The sequence below is a fragment of the Manduca sexta genome, chromosome 26 (genome assembly GCF_014839805.1).
Source record: "Manduca sexta isolate Smith_Timp_Sample1 chromosome 26, JHU_Msex_v1.0, whole genome shotgun sequence".
NCBI lineage: Eukaryota > Metazoa > Arthropoda > Insecta > Lepidoptera > Sphingidae > Manduca > Manduca sexta.
The window spans coordinates 2,502,153-2,523,946 of NC_051140.1; the positions used below are offsets into that span (position 1 = coordinate 2,502,153).

A 21,794-nucleotide genomic window follows, 5' to 3' on the forward strand; every position below is an offset into this window, starting at 1 on the left:
GCAGAAATCATCGAAAATTAGAAAATTTAAGAAAACGTAACAACAATATTAATTTTACATAACTGTCTGTGGTTACAATGTCTGTCAGGCAAGCTAGTTCAATATAAACTTAAAAATAGATACGCCAATGGCCTCAACCACATAGATTTTCAATTTTAGTACACAAAATTTAGCTTTCCAAAATTTTTTGTGATTACTCCTGTTTTTATGCTTTAAAATGACTCTGTTACACACGATTTTGAAGAAAGTAACTTCGAAGGACTCTGTGTCGAAGAAATACTGTTCGCCACCACCCGAAATTAATGAAGAGTTAATCAAACGTAAAAAAAGAAAACGTGTTTATAATATAGAAGAGAAATACGTAAATATATTTTAGATAATTATAGAGTATAGCAATTAATTAACGCTAACCATATTTTTAGAAGCCATCTATTCGAAATTTATATCACATACATAACACAGACAAAAAAAAATTACATAATATATTGTGCAATATGTTTTCTTCAGTTTGATTGTTTAATTTTCTTTTATAATAAGGATGTTGTTTCGTAAATTTAATGATAATAATGCTGTACTATCATTGTTGATTGTGTGCATCTACTCCTAAAGTATAGGTAAGTACATAATATTTATTTGCTTGCATTGCAAGAAAGACAATATAATAAAGAATATTTTACTAGTTTAAAATCTTCAAAGTATTGAATTTCTACTGGGATTATTCGTATATTTTTGCATATTGCCTATATATCGAAGAATTTGCTCAAGGCCGTTTATTCGAGTTATTTATTAACTGTTTTGAAATTTATATTTCATTGGGTTTACTGTTCGTAATCAGATGGATTTTTGGTTAAGTAAAGGGGTTTATAATAAACTTACTAACATAAGCCTAGATTTCCGGGTATACTGTAGTCGATACCCAGATATTTTATTTATGGTATAGGTATACGATGCAATTATATCACTTTCTCAAGTCTTATAGTCTAGCCACGGCAGATGTTCGTTTCTTGAATTATATGACCAATCTTAAATCGCCCAACAAAACATGTTTTAGTATACTTTTGCATGTGCTTCTGTGGATTCGTCACCGCCTCGCCTCCATCCCATGTTCATGCGGCGTCGGCTAGCAGAATGGGCGCGCCAGTCAACTCGACTACAATGTGAAAACATGGAACTTGTCACGAAGATCAGGCGACAGTTTTTACTTGGAGTAAGCTATTATTATATTAAATAATATTGGTATTTTTTTATTTCAATGTTTCCCAGAATTGACAAATGGAAAAAGGGAAAAGCGTTTTTTTTTTAAATTCATTCTCTATCACAGGGTAGAGTCGACAGTCGCTGGCAGCATCGCCCGTCTGCTTCCACACAATACTACCAGAACCGCGTGAACTTTTTGCAGAGAGTCCAAAAGGAGAATCAATATTTATATAAACGTATTATATACACAGTAAGTAGTAATATCTGCGTAAAATAAATTTTCTATACTTAATTCATATAAATTGCAATGAGCATACCTACTAAAGAAAGCCTTAGAAGCTTATATTTTCTGCATATATTTTTCTTTTATTTTAAATGTACTTACTTTTGGCTTACCGTGAAGTTTTACATAAAATTATTTAGAATCCGAGAGTCACCATCACAAAAACACATAAACAAGATTGGGTGCGGAATCGACACGAAATTGTGATCAAAGCGCAGTGCAAGTTCGTCCTGTTTCCTCCCGTACCGCATGAAGATATCGAGGATTTAGCTTTTGTATCTCCAGTTGGGGTGAAACGGCCTAGGTAAGAGTGGTTTACAGATGTTCTGAAATAATAATCTTTCTCCACAGTTTCCATTGGTAAGTAGGTACTACCGTATATTTCTTATCCCAGCTGCCTCGTCGAGATGCGTGAACAAATTTTTGCTCATAATTATTTGATAAATGTTTATGTAACTATATTGTCGGTTTCAGAGTTTATTTAACCCTGCGCATTCGAGGAGGCGCCATGATTGGCGAGCTCGGTGTGGAGTTGTTCACGGATGTGTGTCCCCTAACTTGCCAACTATTCACGGAGCTACTCGCTGGAGATGGCGTTGGCTATAGCTACGTAGGAACACGCTTTTTTAGGTGATGACTATTTGATATCTAAATTAATTAAAAATATAAAATCGAAATAAATTATGTACTCGATGGAAAAATATAATTTATAAAAAATATTCTAATAAAATACCTATTTACTGTCCCTTTATCTTGGTATTACAACTTTTTCATCACACTGGCCATAGCGGTAACATTGTTTTTTTTTGACAGTAACAAAATAATCAAATACTTCAATACAACACACATGTCAAAAAATTATGTACAAGCTTAACTGGGGTTTTATATATTTTTTCACTAATATATTGTTTTTTCTTATTATAATTTATATCAGAGTATTTGATTTGGACGGTCACCAGCTCCTTAAACTAGCTGAAGTAGTGTAAAAATGCTGGTCTCCGACACTGGCATCACTGGGGCAAATGAACTTCTTATTAAAGTCGTCAGCCCGGAAGGCCAGACGTTCACTGCTTTCTTTTCTGAAGAAACACTCATAGAGGAAGTTAAAAACCGAGCGATCGATTATTTCTATCCCAATGGAGAAACTGGATCAAGTCGGTTCAAAGTGGTTAGAGTCTTCGATACTGCTACTTTACACGAGTTTTTGACATTATCTCAAGAGCAAGTTGTTAGTCAAGAAGAACTTTTGTTAGTTGAAAGAAGAATACCCGAGGCAGGTGCGCTGTGGGACCTCGGAGCAGTGCGTGCCCCTCAACCAGGGACTATAGCCGCTGCGACAGCCTCCCTCCCCTCTCCACAGAATGCAATGAGACAACCGAATCTGCAATCGTTACTGTCGACCAATGAATTGTCTTTCGAACTTAGAAAAATTTTAATATCACTCATCGAAGCAGGGGCACGTCTTGCGGCCTCTGGCCGTAACTATGAAATGACGCTAGCCCAACTTTCAGCTGCATTAGATGAACCGAAACGGACCCAACAAACGGTCATTCAAGTGATTACTCCAGAGGAAATAACAGCGAGATTAAATGCCGATATTCATTTGGCCGCTGAAGATGCATTACCTACGAATAAAACTGATGGAGAGGATTTGTATCGACGCGCGGAACATTTGCAAAGGTTTCTGGAGAAATTTCGTGAATGGAGAACGAAGATTGCTGAACCGCCGAACCCAGAAGCAATAACTACTTTAAAAGACCTTGGGTTTTCTCATGAAGATGCTGACAAGGCTCTAAGACACACTGGATGCAATGTACCAGCTGCAGCCTCTTGGCTGATCGGGGAGAGAGGCTCCAGTATCTTCGAGCTCATTAACGGATTGCCCGATGGCTTAATTTTACAAACATTGTTGAAACAGCCGCAAATACAACGTGGTCTATTGAATACGAGGATGTTGATTGCATTTATAGCAATGGTGGGGCAGACTGGCAGCGCCTCCCTTTGGCTCAACTCGCCTCACGGAAGTCCCTTGCTGTCTCAAATATCGAGGACCTATCATTCAGAGAAATACTGTCTGGCTGTAAACCAGTTCTCGGAGGAGAGACGCGAACAAATTTCGAATCCATCTACTTCAAGGCAAAGAAATTAATTTTTGTGAAAGGTTCATAGTTACAATGTTACGTTTGATCTCAGCACATTAAATTTTCTGTGATTTAAGATTTTGTTTTCTATTTATGTAAGTAGCTTTTGTAAGAAAATCGTAAAATGAAAATAGAACCTCGGATAAAATGTATAGGTAAGTATGTTATTGTAAACGCGCCTTAGCAAAATGCGCGTCAAACTAAATTGAGCTCTTATGTAATGTTGTCAATAATTATTTTTAATATTTACCACTTTTTTGTCGCAGCTCCGTTCGCGTCGATGTCTTTCAGCGGATACTGAGTATTTTTTCTAAATAATTGTTATTTCTACAGGACCTTTTATGCAAAACCATTTATCCGTGTACGTACAAACATATTGACACTCTAATATCCATATGTCGCTAACTTTATAGTCGTCATTTGCAGGAAAGTGCCTAATTTATACTGGAGCGGCGGTGACGTGGTACGTGATAATGGATTTGGTTGCTACGCACAGAAAGGGCGCAGACGACCGATAGGTGCCGAGAACTACCACTTCTCCCATTCTATGCAAGGTAACAAATTTGGGTTTCATGATTTTAAGTTAAAGACTAGACAAATGACCCTAGATAAAGGATGTTAGGTTATTTACTATAAAGAAGTATTTTTTCGGTACATATCATTTACACAGAGTTACTATTAGAGTGGATATTATTTTTATTTTTTTTCTTGAGGGGTTAAATACTATGGAATATGGAACATGCATTTTATAATGTTGTTTTATAGGGCTACTGTCAATGCGCGTCACACGTGATGATGAAGTTTGCGCCATTTTTAACATTACTTTCAAGCCGCTCACGCAGTTCGACTTGCAGAATATAATCTTTGGCAGGGTTAGTGATCGCTATACATGTTCAAAAGCATAAACTGCGAAATTCGATGTAGGCCATCGAGCGAGAGGATTTCAAACTTAATGTCCGTATGCAGGTGATTCGTCCATGTAACACGTACAACAGCATCCGCGAGATTGGCTCGGCGTTCAACTCGCAGCCGGTTGTAGAAGTGGTCGCCACCAGACGCCGCGTGGGTCGGCGCTGGCTCCACGGGCTGCGCAACACTAACCTAACTTCACTGCACAATATCAGGATGCGCAATAGAGAGTCTTAATCATTAGCTTCTCGAGTTCTGTTTAATTGTATATAGTTATCTTAAACTAGCCGAACGGATTAGTTAAATAGAGATAAAGGTGTATGTTCACATATAGTTTACTACGTGGTTAGATGCCATGCCTTTTTGACATCTAGCACTTCATTTTACGTGGACAGCGTTTAATAAATATTTGCCATTCTGGATAAATAAAAAGACAACGCGGCCTCGGCAGGAAAATGCATTATCGGAGCTGTTAAATTTAATGTTTTGTCAGTGTACGTTAATTAATTTAATTGTAAAATACAAATAAAGTGAATGATGTCTAGTCTTTTAGTAAAATATAAATGCGTTATTTTTGATTCTACAACCTTTTACTGTACGCGGTAAATCATTTAATAATAATATACTCATATTAACCCTGTATTATAAAGTGTCCCACCGTTGGGCACGGGCCTCCTCTACTACTGAGAAGGATTAGGTCTGAGTCAACCACGCTGGGCTAGAGCGGATTGGTACTCTTCAAACACCCTTGAAATCCCTATTGGGGTGTCAGTCCCAAATATTAAAACCGCGATAAAATCCGAAAAATAGTTTACTTTTAATATTTAGGTAAGGTCGTTAACTATGTTAATAGTGGTAATGAAACTGCTCAATTGGTTCACAAAATTACTTTATATTTTCATTTATCAAAACGCTTACCAATCCAAAATTGTAAAAATAAACATAGGTATCCTTTATCAATAAATGTATCTTATAAAACTCTGAACATTGGCCGGATGGCGGTCGAGGAAGGCCTTTTTAAACACTACAATATTCGGAATGGAGCCAACATAAACATGCGGATTTTAAGTATTGAAAATATAATTTCATTTTTTAAATTTATGAACTAGCTTTTGTGGCAACGAATTAGTAAAAATAGGTAACTTAAAGTAAAAAATCAGTCTTGCTGTAAACCTGACAGTGAAACTATGCGCTACAATGTGCGACCGCCTTTACGCTGGCTATTTTTTTCTTATTATGATTTTAACACTAAAATTATATAAGTTAAAACTCGGAAATTGGTGATGTGCATCTGATAATTGGTATATTCTAGTGTCTTTTTATAGAAAATCACATTAAGATTAAATCGTGATAGTAAGGTAGTTGATTAATATTCCGGGATGGGCACGAAAATGTTGACATTGAAATAAAATACAATATAAATCAAAGAAATCACGATCTAGCGATGCACTCTCAATGTAACATTTTTTTTATAATAGACGTGGGCGCAGACATTTTTTTATATAAGGAACTACAACCTCATCGGCGAATTAAATTGGTTTTAAAAAATTTTACTTCTTCGATTAAAACTACGCACGTGCTTAAAGTTTCTGACGCTTATATCATTTTCAAAAAAGTAACGACTTTGGATAATTAACAACTTTTTAAGACATATTACGTCAAATACACTTTTTAATCAGCAGTCTTTATGTTCTATGTATTGTATTTTTAAGAGCAAAATAATATTTGCTATAAAATATCTCGTCGTAGCAAAGTGAGGAAATAGACAACTGAGATATGAGATATCGCGGTATGATTGTTTCAATGTATATTATAACCATAACTTTAAGGATTTTGTTAATACGCCTCTCAGTCATGACACTCCTTACACACCGAAACAGTAACATAACTTAAAAACTAAATCAGACTTGCAGTACTGTTGACTCCTAGAGCCGTCACTACATTATTTACATTGCTTGTCCAGATTCAAATTAAGTTACTTTCCTTAAGTCGACAAGGGATTTTAAAAATCTATAATAAATCGCACAATTAACGCGCTATTGATAGGCAGTAGTACTAGTAACTTGAGGTTTTCGCCACTACATACAAATACCGGGCCTCCTAACAGTCTACTTTAATAACTAAATGTGATCATGGACTTACACGTGGTGGTTTGCACAAAACCATTTGCAATTGTTAAATAAACATTAGTTCATATAATTTGCTATTTTTTGTACTTAATTTTACTCGCGGTTTCAAAATACCTAAGTTCTATATGCTAAACCAATTTGTATTATGTATAATATTTGAAATTCCAAATAGTTTGTAACAAGCCGGAATTAGGAGTTTCGTACTGTTTTTCTTATATGTAGGTCTAAAGGTATGTCGGTGGGATCATGCGGCTAGCAAGTCGTCATCGCGCGTCTTGTTCTTCAGGTATTTGAATATCCGCCTGCAAGACAAACAGACCACACATCACAATAAATTATATACGAAAGTTTTGCTCTGTTTTTGAGATACACGTAGTGTATAAAACCATAACAAACTAACTTAATTGGTGAGTATCAGATATGACACAAATTTCTATAACTAGGTGTTTGTGTTTTTTAAAAATGAATGTATGTGTACATTTGAAATTAATTCAGCTATTGTATTGCGATCCAAAGCTGCAGTTTTTGCATGGCGTTAACAATGTAGTGTGCAGTGTGTAGCGTGTAGTGTGCACTGACCAGATGGTGGCGGGCGCGTGTCCCCAGTCGGCGGGCACGGCGCCCAGCAGCGCGCGCACGGCCGCGTCCGGCACGCCGCGCTCCGCCACCACGCGCGACACGCGCACCGCCGTCGCGCGCGGGCTCGGCGCGCCGCCCTCCTCCGCCACCAGCTCCAGCTGCATCGTCACCTCCCACACCGACCGCAGCGGAATGTTCGCCACCTGACACACACATAGCGCATATTACACCGGCACGAATTGACTAATGATAAAGTTTACTATATTGGTCAGCACTCTGTTGCGCTGGTATAAGAAGCTAGAGGAGTAATGTGGTACCTTGAGCGCGAGGCGCCCGTCGTCGGTGAGCGTGTAGGCGAGGTGGGCGCGCGCGTGGTGCATGGCGCGGCCCCAGCGCGCCGCCAGCCGCGCCACGGCGGCGCAGCGACGCACCAGCGCCGGCACCGCGCCCGCCACCGCGCACCGCGCCGCGCACAGGTACCGCATCGTCTCCGCCGCGAAACGGACGCACGCCGACGCCACCGGGTTCTTTTTATCTGAAATCAATTCTATTTATAAGACCATCGTATGTTATTTTTACTATTAGGATCGAATTAAAGTAACCACACCACGATCTGTGTCGAATGCGAATACACCCTTGTATTTTGATTAATTACCAATTAAAAAATGTAATAGTAATGTGTGTACCATGTTGAGCGATTTCTACGTTGATGGCAATAACGGGCGTATCTGCGCGCACGCATGTCCTCGCCGCGTTGTCGTGCCGATGTGCGAGCCGCACCACCAGCCGCAGCCGCGCGTGAAGCAGACGGAACGACCACGTATCGCCGCACGACCACTCCCACTCGCACTCGTGACTACTGCCAACCATAACCGACACATATACATTTATATTTCACATTCAATATCCACCACAATATATCACACAAAACACTAAGTAACGTGATACGTAAAATAAAGAACATAAACTAATTACTCGTAAGTCATAACTAAAGTTAGATCACAAATATTTTAATTAACTCACCCCATAAACGGAAGCATGTCAATCTTGGCGACGACATTGACGCTGGACTCGCACTCGGACATTGAATTATTCGAACCGACCTCATTTACCAGATCCGTTTGCCAATTAACACAATTGGCACTCTTGTCGCTACACACCGATACTGGCCGCGAGCTCATCGATATGCTGTTATCATCTTGTTCTTTAACGTTTTTGCTACTCGTAAAAGAGCACACAGGTTCGAGACCACTGGCCTCATCCATATTTACAGCCTTTGCTTTTCCAGGTTGGTCAGTCAAAGCCTCGACTATCTGTTTGTTTAATGTTCTTTGGTCCATGCTAGTCTCTATGTGATATTCTGTTATCAGTCTTTGCACAGTTATCGTGGTTCCAGTTTTGTCGTTTGATCTTCTTGGTGATTTCTTATGGTCTTTGTCTGGACTGAGCATTTCTTCATCCCTAATAGATTCAATTTTATTGGAGGTCAATTTGTTTTTATCAGGCGACGTGCGATGCAAGTCTAATATTGTTTTGATAATATTTTTCGGACTATTTGACATCTTTTGCACCTTGCTGGTGGGTTTCGGAGTAACGTCTAAATCCGAAAGTGTGGTATTCTTGTGTTTGGTAGAACTATAATTTCGTTTTTTACGCTTGTGCTCTTTGAGTTCTGTTGTTACTTCATCGGTCGATGTGAAATCAGAATCATTTTTTTCAGTTTTAATACCACATTCGTCTATTTGGTAAATTATTTTCACTGGTGATTTTTGTTTAATAGCTGTGAAAGACTTGTGTGAAGTATTTGTATCGATATCAATGTCGAACACATTTTGTGTGAGCGCGTCGTCAACTAATGTCAGCGATGAAGTAGCCTCGAGCAACTCCTTGTTGCCTTTCATAGTGATGGATGTGTTGATGTCAATGTCTTTCACTTCCACCATTCTGACATCCGTCGATTGGTCAATTGACATTGGCTTACTTATTGTGGACGTTTTGCTCTGAACGTCCGTAATATTTTCATCACGTACATCGCCGGATTGGAGATGCATATGAGGCAATACGCCGCGGCTATTCACATTATACTGCATAGAAACTCTTTCCACTTCAATGTCTTTATCGTTCGTTGTTATATTTGAGAAACAATTCTGTCCAGTGCCGCCTATCGCTTCGTCAGATGAAATTGGGTTATACCTATGAACTTTTGCGCAACTTGTGGGCGCTAAAAACACATTTTTTAAAGGATTTTCGTGATCGAAAACAAGAACTTCTTCAACAACAGTTTGTTTTTTTAGGAGTTGGTTTTGCCGCCTACATGTATTCATATCACTTTCATTTGGCCACACGCTTTCAGAGGCTTTATTTATTTGTGTTTCCGGAAAGGATCGGACGGGACATTTGAGCGCGGATAGATTTGACCCATTATCAACTGTTGCTACCTCATTTGCAAAGGCAGCTTGAGCCTTAAAATCATAAACAGATGTAGGATTTGAATACAGTTCAGTATTCAAATCAATTTGACTCGATGTCATTAAGTTAGCTTGTATCTGTGTACTACAAGTCGAAGGGTTTTTCTTTAAGCTTTTGTCTAGTCCGACAGCTTCAAATGGCAGCGTGTCTGCATTGGGTTTGACTAAATCATGCATCAACGCTTTTATGCCATCTGACACGTCTTTTAAATAACTGGGTATCACTTTGGCTTTGCGTTCTTTCATATAAGAGGTTTCACCAAATGCTGTTTTTTTAAGTGGTGATATTTTATCAGATTTGATGCTGGTTTCGCTTGCTGTATCATCTTCTTCAAAATGTAGTGTTTTTACTACTTCATTGCTCAAACGTACTGTCTTTTTACGAGGCGATTCCCGTTCCGCGGAAGAATCTTTCTCTGTATCTTCGAAATTATCGCTTTCATCGAGTTCCAATCTTGATTTTTGCAAAGTAGCGCGGGCCATAGATATATTATTTAACATATCTTCTCTGCTTAAAGCTACAGACTGTCGTTTGGGCTCAAAACTTATTGGTTTCATCTCAATATCTTCGGTTTTGTTTTTTAAAGCTTGATGCTCTTTGATCATAATGGATTCAGGTTTTTCATCTTCCTCTATAATATCAGAAACTTTGTTCTCGGTTAAATCGGATAGCATTTGCAATAAATAATCTGTGTCATCCGCAGTTTTGTAACTTTTTCTTTCTTTAATAGAATTTAATATCTGGCTTGGAGATACAATATTTTTTCACTTCCTCGTTCTACACCTAAACTTACAATCTGTTCATAATGCCTGTTTTTAGGTGGACTGTTGTTATTTTCGTTTACAATACTTTTAAACTCCACTAATTTCTTCTGAAGACGAGCATCATTTTCAGTATTTTCTTCCTTTTGGGTTAAAGACGAAGTTGGTGGAACGTTTAGACTGGTTTCTTTATCCGGTTGGTCTTCTTCATCGCTATCTTTTGTAATATAAAACATACTTTCATTTGATATGTTATCAATATCTTCCTTTTTGTTATCTGCAAGCAATTGCTGTTCAGATACTATTTCTGCCATTACATTTTTATGATCTGTCTCACTTTCCATTGACGCATTCGACATATTCAGTAGGTTATCTAATGCAACTTTTGGTTGTTCTAAGCTCTTCTGAAAATCCAATGTCTTGTCAATATCAAATTTATGCTCATTAAATGTATTATCACTACCATGTATTGTTTTTTTATGATTAATTAGCTCACTGTTTTTCTTTGCAATCACGAGGGAATTTTTTTCTTCAATAATATTAGCTGCAGCTATTATTTTAGGTGAAGATATTACTATTGCGTCTTCTATTGCTTTCTCACATCTAGATTGATCAGATGTTTTGGATTCCAATAAGTCGGTTTGCTTGGTAGTGACTTGATACAGTAATACTTGTCTATTGATATGGTTCGATGCACTGCTTGTTTTAAATTCCTTTAACGGCTCATCTATACAATCATTTTGTATTGACGATAAAGTATTTGGAATTGGTTTAGTAAAGTCAGCATTTCGGACACGGTCCTCTACTACGTCAGATTTTCGTTTCTGTGTGTCAATCTCATGTGATTCATAATTTTCTTTGGTTAATATTATAGCACAATTAGTATTTTTAGCATTTGAATATTTATTAATAACTTCTTGTTCTGCAGATATATCGTATGCATCCATAGTGTTATGTGAGGTATTATAACTTATTCCGTGAACTTCTATTTCACGGAATTCTGTAATATCTCTTTTTTTCTCAAATTGAGTTAAATTAGTATTATCGACCGCGACTGTTGCCATTTCGAAATCTGCTTTATCTTCTTCACGTGTAAACAACTCTTTTCCGTCTTTGTTACACGTTATAGATATGTTTCCAGAGTTAGTAGCAATTTCTTCATTTTGGATATTGATTTCAGAGGTTTTTACTGCTTCCGGACCCTCAGCGTGTGAAACTCGTTTATTAGTTATTGTATTGTCAATTGGCTTATTTTGTAGAATATTATTTCGTATCAATAATTGATCCCCGGGTAAATCATCTTCATTTCGCAAAATGATATTGCTTGGCATAGCTTCAAAGACTGAAATGTTGTTTGAATCTTTTTCATTAAGGATTGCTTTTCGACTTTGCCTGTGTGTTTCATTTTCTGCCAAAATAATGTTGGTTGGAATAGCTTGAGTGACTGAAATGTCCCCTGCATCATTTTCATACACTACTGTTCTTCTTCCCTGTATTTGTGCTCCATTATCTGGCAAAATAATATTGCTTGGAATAGCTTGTGTGACTGAAATGTCTCCTGTATCATTTTCATGCACTATTGTTCTTCTTCTTTGTGTTTGTGCTTCATTATCTGGCAAAATAATATTACTTGGAATAGCTTGAGTCACTGAAATGTTCCCTGCATTATTTTCATACACTATTGTTCTTTTTCTTTGTGTTTGTGCTTCATTATCTGGCAAAATAATATTATTTGGAATAGCTTGAGTGACTGAAATGTCTCCTGTATCATTTTCATACACTATTGTTCTTCTTCTTTGTGTTTGTGCTTCATTATCTGGCAAAATAATATTGCTTGGAATAGCTTGAGTGACTGAAATGTCTCCTGTATCATTTCCATACACTATTGTTCTTCTCCTATGTGTTTGTGCTTCATTATCTGGCAAAATAATATTACTTGGAATAGCTTGAGTGACTGAAATGTCCCCTGCATCATTTTCATACACTATTGTTCTCCTCCTATGTGTTTGTGCTTCATAATCTGGCAAAATAATATTGCTTGGAATAGCTTGAGTGACTGAAATGTTTCCTGCATCATTTTCATACACTATTGTTCTTCTCCTATGTGTTTGTGCTTCATTATCTGGCAAAATAATATTACTTGGAATAGCTTGAGTGACTGAAATGTTTCCTGCATCATTTTCATACACTATTGTTCTCCTCCTATGTGTTTGTGCTTCATTATCTGGCAAAATAATATTGCTTGGAATAGCTTGAGTGACTGAAATGTCCCCTGCATCATTTTCATACACTACTGTTCTTCTTCTTTGTGTTTGTGCTTCATTATCTGGCAAAATAATATTGCTTGGAATAGCTTGAGTGACTGAAATGTCTCCTGTATCATTTTCATAGACTATTGTTCTTCTTCTTTGTGTTTGTGCTTCATTATTTGGCAAAATAATATTGCTTGGAATAGCTTGAGTGACTGAAATGTTCCCCGCATCATTTTCATAGACTATTGTTCTTCTTCTCTGTGTTTGTGCGTCATTACCTGGTAAAATAATATTGCTTGGAATAGCTTGAGTGACTGAAATGTTCCCTGCATCTTTTTCAAAGACAAGTGTTCTTCTTCTTTGTGTTTGTTCTTCATTTGCCAGCAAAGCAGTATTGCTTGAAATAGCTTGGGATATCAATATATCACCTGTATCATTAACATAGACTGTTTTTCTACTTTGTAGTAGATTTTCATTTTCTACTGAAATATTGTCACTAAGCACGTTATGACAGCGTATTTTCTCGTTGCTTTGAAACTGGCAATTTTTTTCTTGTAATACTATATTATTAGCAATAGTTTCAGTTATTGATAAGTCGGCCATATCATTCTTATAGGGTATAGATTTCCTCCTTTCTGATAAAGAAGCCTTGTCGCTAACAATAATATTGTTAGGTATAGCTTGGGTGACCGATATGTTCAAAGTGTCATTTCCAAAAATAACAGTTCTGTTTTCCTCACATTTTTTACCATTATCTATTAAATTACCATTCGTGAATGGAACATTATCATTAATTATTTTATAGAGAACGGATTTTTCTTTTTCATTAACTTTAATATCATCAGGAAATATATTTTGAGTCTTATGATCTGGCTTAGGTATACCATCATTTTCATATAAAATTGTTCTTCTGTCTTGCGTATTTTCCTTAATAATATTTACAGGTAAGGCTTGAGTCATAGAAATACTAGCCATATCATCCTCAAATACTATGGTTTTTCTTTTATCTGAGTTTGAATTCTTTAGTACTACAATATTCATGGGCACAGCCTCTGTGACAGACATGTTGCCATCATTCTCATACAATATTGTTTGACTTTTCTCAACTTTATTTTCTATTATGTTAGCTGGTAAAGCCTGAGTCATTGATATGTTACAATCATCATCCTCATACATTAGTGTTCTGTTCTTATTAGTTTTTTTGTCTAGGATATTTTGAGATTGGGCTGTTTCTGTCGTTGATATGTGTTCTTGGTCGATATTTATTACACTTCTATTTTTCATAGGGATTAATTCTTTATCACAGTCATTTGATACAATTCCTTTAAACGAGTCTATATTTGAAATATGCAAGTCGTCTATAAAGTTGGGTAAGTCGTCATTTACGTTAAGAACTATAGTTTTTCTCTGTGGAATTTCTTTTGCAGGTCCATTGGTTACTAGGGGTTTCCGATATTTTTTATCATCTCGTTCGCTTTGCAAGGTAAGCCGCTTACCATCAAATACTAGAACTTTATCAGCCTCTTCATTAATAGCAAAATTTACTGATTCGCGCGGTGTTACGTATGGGTTTATTGCAATGTTCTCTTTATCTGTTACCCAATCCTTAGTTTGGCTCATTTTTTTATCAATCGAACAACTCTTTGAAACATCTTGTACTTGGCTGTGTATTGTATCTGTAATAGACATATCTGATTGCTCGTTGCCCATAGTAATATGAGTTGTGTTCAGGTCTATTTCAATGTACTCAGACATGTTTTGTCTGTCTGCAAAAGGTCCGGCATAATTAACATTATTCTGAGCCCTTTCCAAATCTCTTTCTATCTCATCCAAATCATCATCTTTCCCTCGATTGATACTTTGTATGTCTGAGAAGTTAACGTCAATTCTCTCAGACATCTCTCCCATAGTAGGTGCTGTGAGTTCATCGCCAAAGAGCTTACTATGATTTTCTGTGAATGTGCTCAGTTCAAAATTAGTATGAGGCGCGGAAAGTTTAATATTATCTGTATTTTCTAATGAAGCAAGTTGTTGAGTTAGATTTATATTGTTAATAGAAGTGTTGATATTCAAGCCAGGATTGTTAAACTGACCTATGAAATCAAAAGCTTCTACTTCTTCAAACTGTTCGTCAAAAATACGTTTACCAATGTGGCCGATCGGCTGACGCGGCGCTTTCACCTGCGAATCATTGCTGGACGATTCCAACGACTTATTGTGCTCCTCATAGAAATTTTTCCACGTCGTTGTTGCTTCGTTTGTAACAAACTCTCTGTAAAAAGAATAGATTACAATATCAACACATCTGATATTCCAATTGCAATTTGAAATAACTTAGTAAAAACTCTTAACAAAAAAATTTACCGCGTTCATTAACCGCTAAAAACCAAAAACTAATTTAACGTTACCTACATATATACTGGTTACCAATTTTGGAGTTAGTGCCGAGTAAAAATTAAACATTGTTTGTGTTAAAACCGTGTATTCATAGCTTTCCGTGGTTTTGATCGAATAGCTTGGCATAGATGGTATAGTCCAAAAAATCAGATCCTTTCAGAATATTGAGCATGCTTAAAAACAGGCTTAAATTTATCAGTACTTAAAAATAGAGATTTGAATTTCGAACTGCCTCTAACGAATATGGATACTACGATATCGATAGTAACAAACCTAAATATAATATTTGGGCACTTTTATCGTGGCAAACTTCAAAGATACAAATAGGTCCTTAAAAGATAACTATTTACTTAACACCATTTATGTAAAAATAAATCACCCAAACTTACTCATTAATAGGCTTAGGCAGTATTACAATATACGCAATTGAAATACAAATACATATTTGGAATTTGTTGTCATCCTAAAAATTTAATTCATAATTGCTATTTCAAGTACTTGACACTAAAGTATTTTGTAGTTAGTACTTCAAATATTTATGGCTTCAAAACACATTTTTAACATAACAATACATTTAGCGATCTTATTAATTGGTGCGTTTTGCAGAAAATAATTATTAATTCCTCAACATGAGGCTGTTTTTCTGACAATAGGTACTCATTTCATGAAAGAATGTTCTTCTTTTAACGCCTCATAGGCTGGTCTAAATTAGTTCCAGTCTATTTACATTACCTAACAACTGACTGTATTTGTATTTTATATGTAAATACCTGCAAGTTAGTATTTTGTAATTATTATTTTTTAATTAGAGTAATGCATGTATTTTACACAGCTCTGCTTTTTAACTCTAGCTAGGGTAACAATAGCCAATGTTATCTCTAAGAGCGATCTATTCGACACAACCATGGTGATAATGATGTATAAATTATTACATACGCAACACCAGTACGACGCGAAAAACTGACGCGACGGCTTTTGACTGTGTCAGTGGGAGTGGCCACGTTGAATTCCAGCTCTGAGAATGGCGTCCGTGGCGGCCGCTGGCTTTTGAGGATCGACGACCTGCGCTTCCTCCTGTGTACAACAAAAAAATCGCCAAATCAACAATTGCAAGAAAGAACATACTATCCATACACCTATTATCATATTACAAACATAATCAATAACATTTCGTAGGTGGGTTTGCGCTGAAGCGCTAGCCAGCCTGATGCACTGTGTATTGGATTGCGTAAAAGGACGGGGTGGTGAATTAACAAGTCGATTTGTGGGAAGATAAAATGCGTATATTTGCCGATAGAAGATTTACAATACTTTTGACGACGTACGTTGGTAATGTCGCAAACACAGCATAGTACTCCAGATAACGTGAAACTTTCTTCTTGTAGACGCGCAGTATCCACCTACGCCTACGCCGCTCATAACTCCTACGCCATCGTAGCAGTGGTGAGCGGCGTAGCAGAATAGTTTCGACCAACAATAACAGAAAAGGCATCTTTTTGTTTCTTCATGTTTCCTTTCCATGATAACATGTATCCCCAGCTCAAATTAAGATTTCTTTCAAAGCTGCATTCACATAATTACACCAAGGCTAATGGCTATACCATAGATGTCTTAAAAAATTAGGCCTATTTCAGACAACAATTTTCATTATATTTGTTGTACCATTTTAATCTAACAAACAAACCATTTAGACTACTTATACGTTTGAACCGTTAATACACAAGTAATGATAAGTTCTATATATAAAACAAACAATAACAGAGTCTAGGGATGCGCGGGGTATCCGTATCCACTGAGCTACCTAGGAAAAAAAGGCTCTCTACTCATATTTGTTCATTTTGGGCGAATCTTTTACACTAATAAATTTCATAATGTATATAAAATCTCCATGCAAATGGCAATGAAACAGCATTAATTGAAAATTTTATTATTCTAAGTCATATTACTGACATATTTATTTCACTAAATGTTTAATATAATTATTTCTTATGCTTACATGAATGTTACGACATTAAAATTAAACTATTTTTCGGATTTTATTGCGTTTTTTATATTCTAATTTTCTCCTGATGTTTCGAAGACTTTGCAGCCTTTGTGGTCACGCCAGGGTACCACAAAGGCAGCAAAATCTTAAAAATCGCGATAAAATCAGAAAAATAGTTTAATTTTCAATATTAATATTCCAATAAAAATCAATTATTATAGGGACTTAGCTATATAGGAAGTTATAACTTATAAGGCAATAAAGTATGTATATAAATTTTAATTGGATTATATGATGTTCACTTTTATAAAAAAATATTTAAAATAATGGAATACTTTAGCATAACTAGCTGCGCCCAAACTTTGTCTGCATGGAGTTAAATCTGTCTCAGCCTGTTATACTACTCTATATATTTCACCATACACAAAACATGCTCGAGGCATATTATGACTAAGATTTCCAATACAGAAATATTTTTTTTGATTCTGTTACTTATGATAAAGCGTCATATGCTCTTCATATGTTCAGAAATTAGATTTAAATCATATAATAATATATATTTTACAGGTATATTATCAAAGCGGTGATATTATAACTTCATATTAAGATTTATATCACTATAGTGTCCCCTTGACATTACAATGACACTAAAACCAGGCTGTTAAACTGTAAGAACTAAAGTGCAATGACAATCTACTGTTTAATTATACACAGGTATTTGTACTTTGACAACCTACCTGTGACATATACATAAACCATCAGTAAGCCAACAAATAGACAAAATAGTCACCTGCTATTATTCCTCACATGCCGCAGTTATTTGTTACAATTATAATTATTAATGTACAAACAGAATATCTATAACTTAATTACATGTATATAATAGGTGTTATTCACTGCTTTGCCGCTATGAAAAGCCTTTCTCACTACAAAAAACCCCAAATTAATATTGTGAGCTATAGCACCAATTGTACAAAATTGGCAGATCTACTTAAAAACAAGATTAAATAATGAAAGTTCCCACAGCACAAAATTACCACAATAGAAGTAGCCTATATGCTAACGCTAATGCAAGACATGATTTATCTTTGTGACAAATTCCATTCAAATTCACTCAGGTGTACTTGTAAGACACATGCAAATATTTTGACAGAAATTGCATTGAAATGTAGAAACTGCAAACAACTACAATTCTAATGTTGAATATGAAAGCTAGGATGCATATAGATTTGGCTTAAAGTAAATGTGGTAATTTAATATGTAATCATGGTCTCTTACTGCCTCATCACAATAATCCTCTTCTCAAAACTCAATATTATAAAAAATGTTGTTAAAGCCCATTAGATTTCCTTCCATTAGTATTACATATTTTGGTATTGAAAGCTAGGGATCAGGGACAGCAGGTATTTTCTCTCCTGTATTTCCTATTCATAGGTGCATTATGTTTCTTTAAATGCCCTCCCTGGATTTAATTACTCAGTAAAAAGCATTGTTACTAGAATTCTATTATAGATATTTACATTAAATTTACAGTGTTAATGATTTATGGTTTATATTCCAGTAAACTTTAAATACGTTTAAAATTGAAGCTACACTGGAAGTTCTTGTATATTATGTTTATCCTATATAGTACATTTATCTCATTTAGTTAAAGACTATGGAACTACTAACAATTTTTAACTCTTACAAAAAATCGTGATGTGTTTGTATATGGTCTGCCAGTTAAAATTACCAAATAAATTATTTTTCAGACATAAAATGATCGTTATATAAAGATTCTACAACGATAATACAACATAATGAATTATTTCTATTGTCTAATAAAACTCCAGTTGTAAACTAAAAATGGATGAATATGCAATAACGTAAGTAAAATTTTATTATTATGTAGAGTAAAAGTGAACACCTGAGATTTCCAACACGTTATTATAAATTACTTGAAATTTATTTTGGAATACTTACGACGAATTCACATCCGAAGTCCGGCTTTTTTGTGTGTCATCCATATTTTGTTAAAATAAAGAAAACCAATCACACAAAAATAACATTATTCACTAAAATAAGACGCAAAACAAGTAGATAAGTAAGCAAATTTTTCAAAACACAACGGACAACGTTCAAAAATCAAGCATTCAAATTGACAGTCCCAAGTGTGAGTGTTACCAACTTTCACAAATATTTCTCCCCAAAGCTAAAACCCTCTAAATTCGCCGTTATTGTATATTTGTATTTTGTATACAAGGAAAAGGCCCTATTTTTATTATTCGATAGTTGATTTATAGCGTCTCTCCATGCGTCTGGGTTTCTGGTATACATCTATGTACGAAAGAACCAAATTTTATTGGGCACATTGGATAATTAAGAAGGATCCACCATCTCAAAGTAAAAAAACAAGTATAATGCCCATGAATAAACATATTCTAGAACGCCGATAAAGTATACAGTCATGACACAGTACTTGACAGTTGTCTTATTACGGCCTCGTAACAAAAACGGGCCGCAGCGGTATTGCGCCCGCACAAGGAAGTTACGTCCATTATATTTATATCCATTTTGGGTATGAGATCCTTGCGCGTGCATCGACCCGCTCCTACAACTTACCCCGCTGCGACCAATTTCTAATGGACCCATTCATATACACCAAATCTATAGAAGACGCATTTTGCACTATTGCCCGACCCGATTCGACCCGACTGGTGGAGCAATCTATAACATTTTTAAAAATTAAAATCTTATGAAGTAGAAGTGATACAATGTCCACATTCTTTGTAACGAGGCATTAAAGTACACGTCATTTAATCGTTAGATTGATAAGTTTTCCCTTTCAATGGGGTAATTTCGGTTAGCAAAATAAATTAGTCATCTTTGCATCCGTGTAAGAAAAAGATCGAAATTTCCGTTGCCTACCGTAAAGACTTTTCAGATTTTACAACAAATGATAGCTTTCGTCTGCCAATAAAAATAAACTATACTTACTTACATCATGTATACTAATTCCGAACATACTTTAGCTGCGTGTCAAATTTTATTCAAATGTATTCAGTGTATGCGTTTATCATTATATTATTATACTTTGTGAATGTGTGCGTTATGAACAATTTGTAGGTAAACTCTAAAGATTATTTATCTATAGTAACGAGTAATGGTTGTTTTTATTTATAAGAATCTTTATCAATAAAAACAAGGCGGCAAGCTATTAGTTAAGCTTCCACCTCATTCAATTTATTTTATACTAGTAACTAGGTGTAGCTTTCGGCTTCGCGTACGTGATATCTAAACCATTTTCGTGATAAAAAGTTAAATCACTGAAGTGATCTATAGCATAACGTGTACGATGCCAGCGCCATCTGTTAAAAGACCGAATAAAATAATAACAGTATTTCCTACTGTCCCCTACAAAAACAAAGTACCAAGATAAAAAGTAGCCTATATATCAATCCCGGACGTGGTCTGTTTGTGTGCCAAATTTCATCCAATCCGTTCAAAAGTTCCGTGTTTTAAACCTCTTCACAAACTAGTGCATTTATTAGAAGTAAGATCAAAATCTTATAGAGCGAGCCATATTATTATAGTTAGTAGGTGTTCTAAGATTAGCTTTTCCCAATGAAATTAATTTGTGTCATGCACAAGATTCCTTGAGCACGTATACTTACAGCACATAGACGACTGCGAACGCTGTGACAGCGAGCAGTGTCGTATACAACCAGCACACGAATAGCCAGATGAGCACAACGGCATAGTTCTCTACACCCACGCCCTCAGACATTAGACACTGCGGATTTACCTACATTTCTCACTGGTTCTATTTTATCTTTTTATACACATTATAAATTTCGTAGACCTAAAGGTAGACATCTACATTACAATGTCAAATTGACATGTATATTTTGTTTTAAGTATATTTAGTAAAATATTGGCAACATCTGAATTTTTACCAAAAGAAAAACTACGAACTTTTTTTACTTCCGTCTATGAAACAGGAAGATAAAAAGTAAGTGGTAAGCATGTGGTAGCGCTCGTCCTAACTCTTGGTCAGGGTAACGGCCAGGATGATGGTCAGGATAGAGATTATTTTTCAGCATCGTTTTCAGCCTTTATTTGATGCTTTCTCCATTTTGACGCTTTCAAGTAAAATAAATTGTATTTGAGTTTATGTTAAATAAACAAAAGTAAGTATATATTTTTCGCCGGATATAGTTTTCAGGTTTTGGCATTTTGGCCTTTGCCGCCTCTAAAGCTAGCGTCTACTCTGTACTCTACAGCAATTAGCGAGTCCCGCTCCTCTCTACATAACCCAAGGCGGAGTATATTGGTAGATGGGTTGATTTAAAACCGAATGTTGAGTAGCCGAACGGAGAGACAAGTGAAACGATTGCTTGTTAATGACAAACTGTTTTAATGGCCATGACATTGGGAGCGAGGAGCAGATACATAATTACACAGGTAATAAACATAAAACATACATAGAACACACCGAAAATTAAAACAAAATAAGGTAATTCAAACAATTTAATATTCTGAGGGACAATGGTAATACTTTTGTCGTGTCTATCATATGGCATGACGTGATGTCAAATATATATACTTATTTATGTTGGTTTGTATGTAGGTATGTAAGCAGATAACTCCGGATCCCATTTCGTCTGATTTTTAGATTTTTAAGGTATGCCATATCTATGTTTGATTGATCAAT

At 35.8% G+C, this 21,794-nt stretch overlaps 4 protein-coding genes across 6 annotated transcripts; 2 read left to right on the top strand and 2 right to left on the bottom strand.

Annotated features, from left to right (window-relative positions):
* Positions 1-245: 245 nt before the first annotated feature.
* Positions 246-5,069, top strand: LOC115452866 (peptidyl-prolyl cis-trans isomerase 4-like). Its single transcript, XM_037443038.1, has 8 exons — positions 246-361; positions 1,052-1,207; positions 1,322-1,447; positions 1,621-1,784; positions 1,955-2,110; positions 4,048-4,175; positions 4,387-4,493; positions 4,588-5,069. Exons 2-8 carry the CDS (start codon positions 1,103-1,105, stop codon positions 4,765-4,767), a joined length of 966 nt encoding a protein of 321 aa, XP_037298935.1. The 5' UTR covers positions 246-361; positions 1,052-1,102; the 3' UTR covers positions 4,768-5,069.
* Positions 2,314-3,697, top strand: LOC115454281 (ubiquitin-associated domain-containing protein 1). The gene has a single exon (XM_037443037.1). The coding sequence runs from the start codon at positions 2,469-2,471 to the stop codon at positions 3,627-3,629; it is 1,161 nt and encodes a 386-aa protein (XP_037298934.1). The 5' UTR covers positions 2,314-2,468; the 3' UTR covers positions 3,630-3,697.
* A 333-nt stretch (positions 5,070-5,402) lies between the features above and the next one.
* LOC115454280 lies at positions 5,403-10,437 on the bottom strand. 2 transcript variants are annotated; one of them, XM_037443041.1, is made up of 5 exons: positions 8,262-10,437; positions 7,925-8,094; positions 7,556-7,773; positions 7,239-7,441; positions 5,403-6,961 (listed from the first exon to the last, which is right to left on the bottom strand). In XM_037443041.1, exons 1-5 carry the CDS (start codon positions 10,379-10,381, stop codon positions 6,904-6,906), a joined length of 2,769 nt encoding a protein of 922 aa, XP_037298938.1. In that variant the 5' UTR covers positions 10,382-10,437; the 3' UTR covers positions 5,403-6,903. The 2 variants fall into 2 exon arrangements, with proteins under 2 accessions (XP_037298938.1, XP_037298937.1); XM_037443040.1 differs by having other exon boundaries at positions 7,925-8,097.
* LOC115454207 lies at positions 10,291-20,991 on the bottom strand. Of its 2 annotated transcripts, none has more exons than XM_030182949.2 (3): positions 20,755-20,991; positions 16,054-16,191; positions 10,291-14,992 (listed from the first exon to the last, which is right to left on the bottom strand). In XM_030182949.2, exons 1-3 carry the CDS (start codon positions 20,865-20,867, stop codon positions 10,441-10,443), a joined length of 4,803 nt encoding a protein of 1,600 aa, XP_030038809.2. In that variant the 5' UTR covers positions 20,868-20,991; the 3' UTR covers positions 10,291-10,440. The 2 variants fall into 2 exon arrangements, with proteins under 2 accessions (XP_030038809.2, XP_037298936.1); XM_037443039.1 differs by lacking the exon at positions 20,755-20,991 and adding an exon at positions 19,064-19,242.
* Between the last annotated feature and the right edge of the window lie 803 nt (positions 20,992-21,794).

Bases quoted from the DNA above. Each gene is read 5' to 3' on its own strand.
- LOC115454281 (XM_037443037.1), top strand. From the start codon at position 2,469: ATGCTGGTCTCCGACACTGGCATCACTGGGGCAAATGAACTTCTTATT.
- LOC115454280 (XM_037443040.1), bottom strand. From the start codon at position 10,381: ATGCTATCCGATTTAACCGAGAACAAAGTTTCTGATATTATAGAGGAA. The intron at 8,098-8,261 runs GTGAGTTAATTA...TATGGTTGGCAG, and splicing joins GACATGCTTCCGTTTATGGG to TAGTCACGAGTGCGAGTGGG. The intron at 7,774-7,924 runs GTACACACATTA...AATTGATTTCAG, and splicing joins CGTAGAAATCGCTCAACATG to ATAAAAAGAACCCGGTGGCG.
- LOC115452866 (XM_037443038.1), top strand. From the start codon at position 1,103: ATGTTCATGCGGCGTCGGCTAGCAGAATGGGCGCGCCAGTCAACTCGA. The intron at 1,785-1,954 runs GTAAGAGTGGTT...TGTCGGTTTCAG, and splicing joins GTTGGGGTGAAACGGCCTAG to AGTTTATTTAACCCTGCGCA. The intron at 2,111-4,047 runs GTGATGACTATT...CGTCATTTGCAG, and splicing joins GTAGGAACACGCTTTTTTAG to GAAAGTGCCTAATTTATACT.
- LOC115454207 (XM_030182949.2), bottom strand. From the start codon at position 20,867: ATGTCTGAGGGCGTGGGTGTAGAGAACTATGCCGTTGTGCTCATCTGG. The intron at 16,192-20,754 runs GTAAGTATACGT...TGTTGTACACAG, and splicing joins TTCGCAGTCGTCTATGTGCT to GAGGAAGCGCAGGTCGTCGA. The intron at 14,993-16,053 runs GTATGTAATAAT...TTCTTTTTACAG, and splicing joins TCGCGTCGTACTGGTGTTGC to AGAGTTTGTTACAAACGAAG.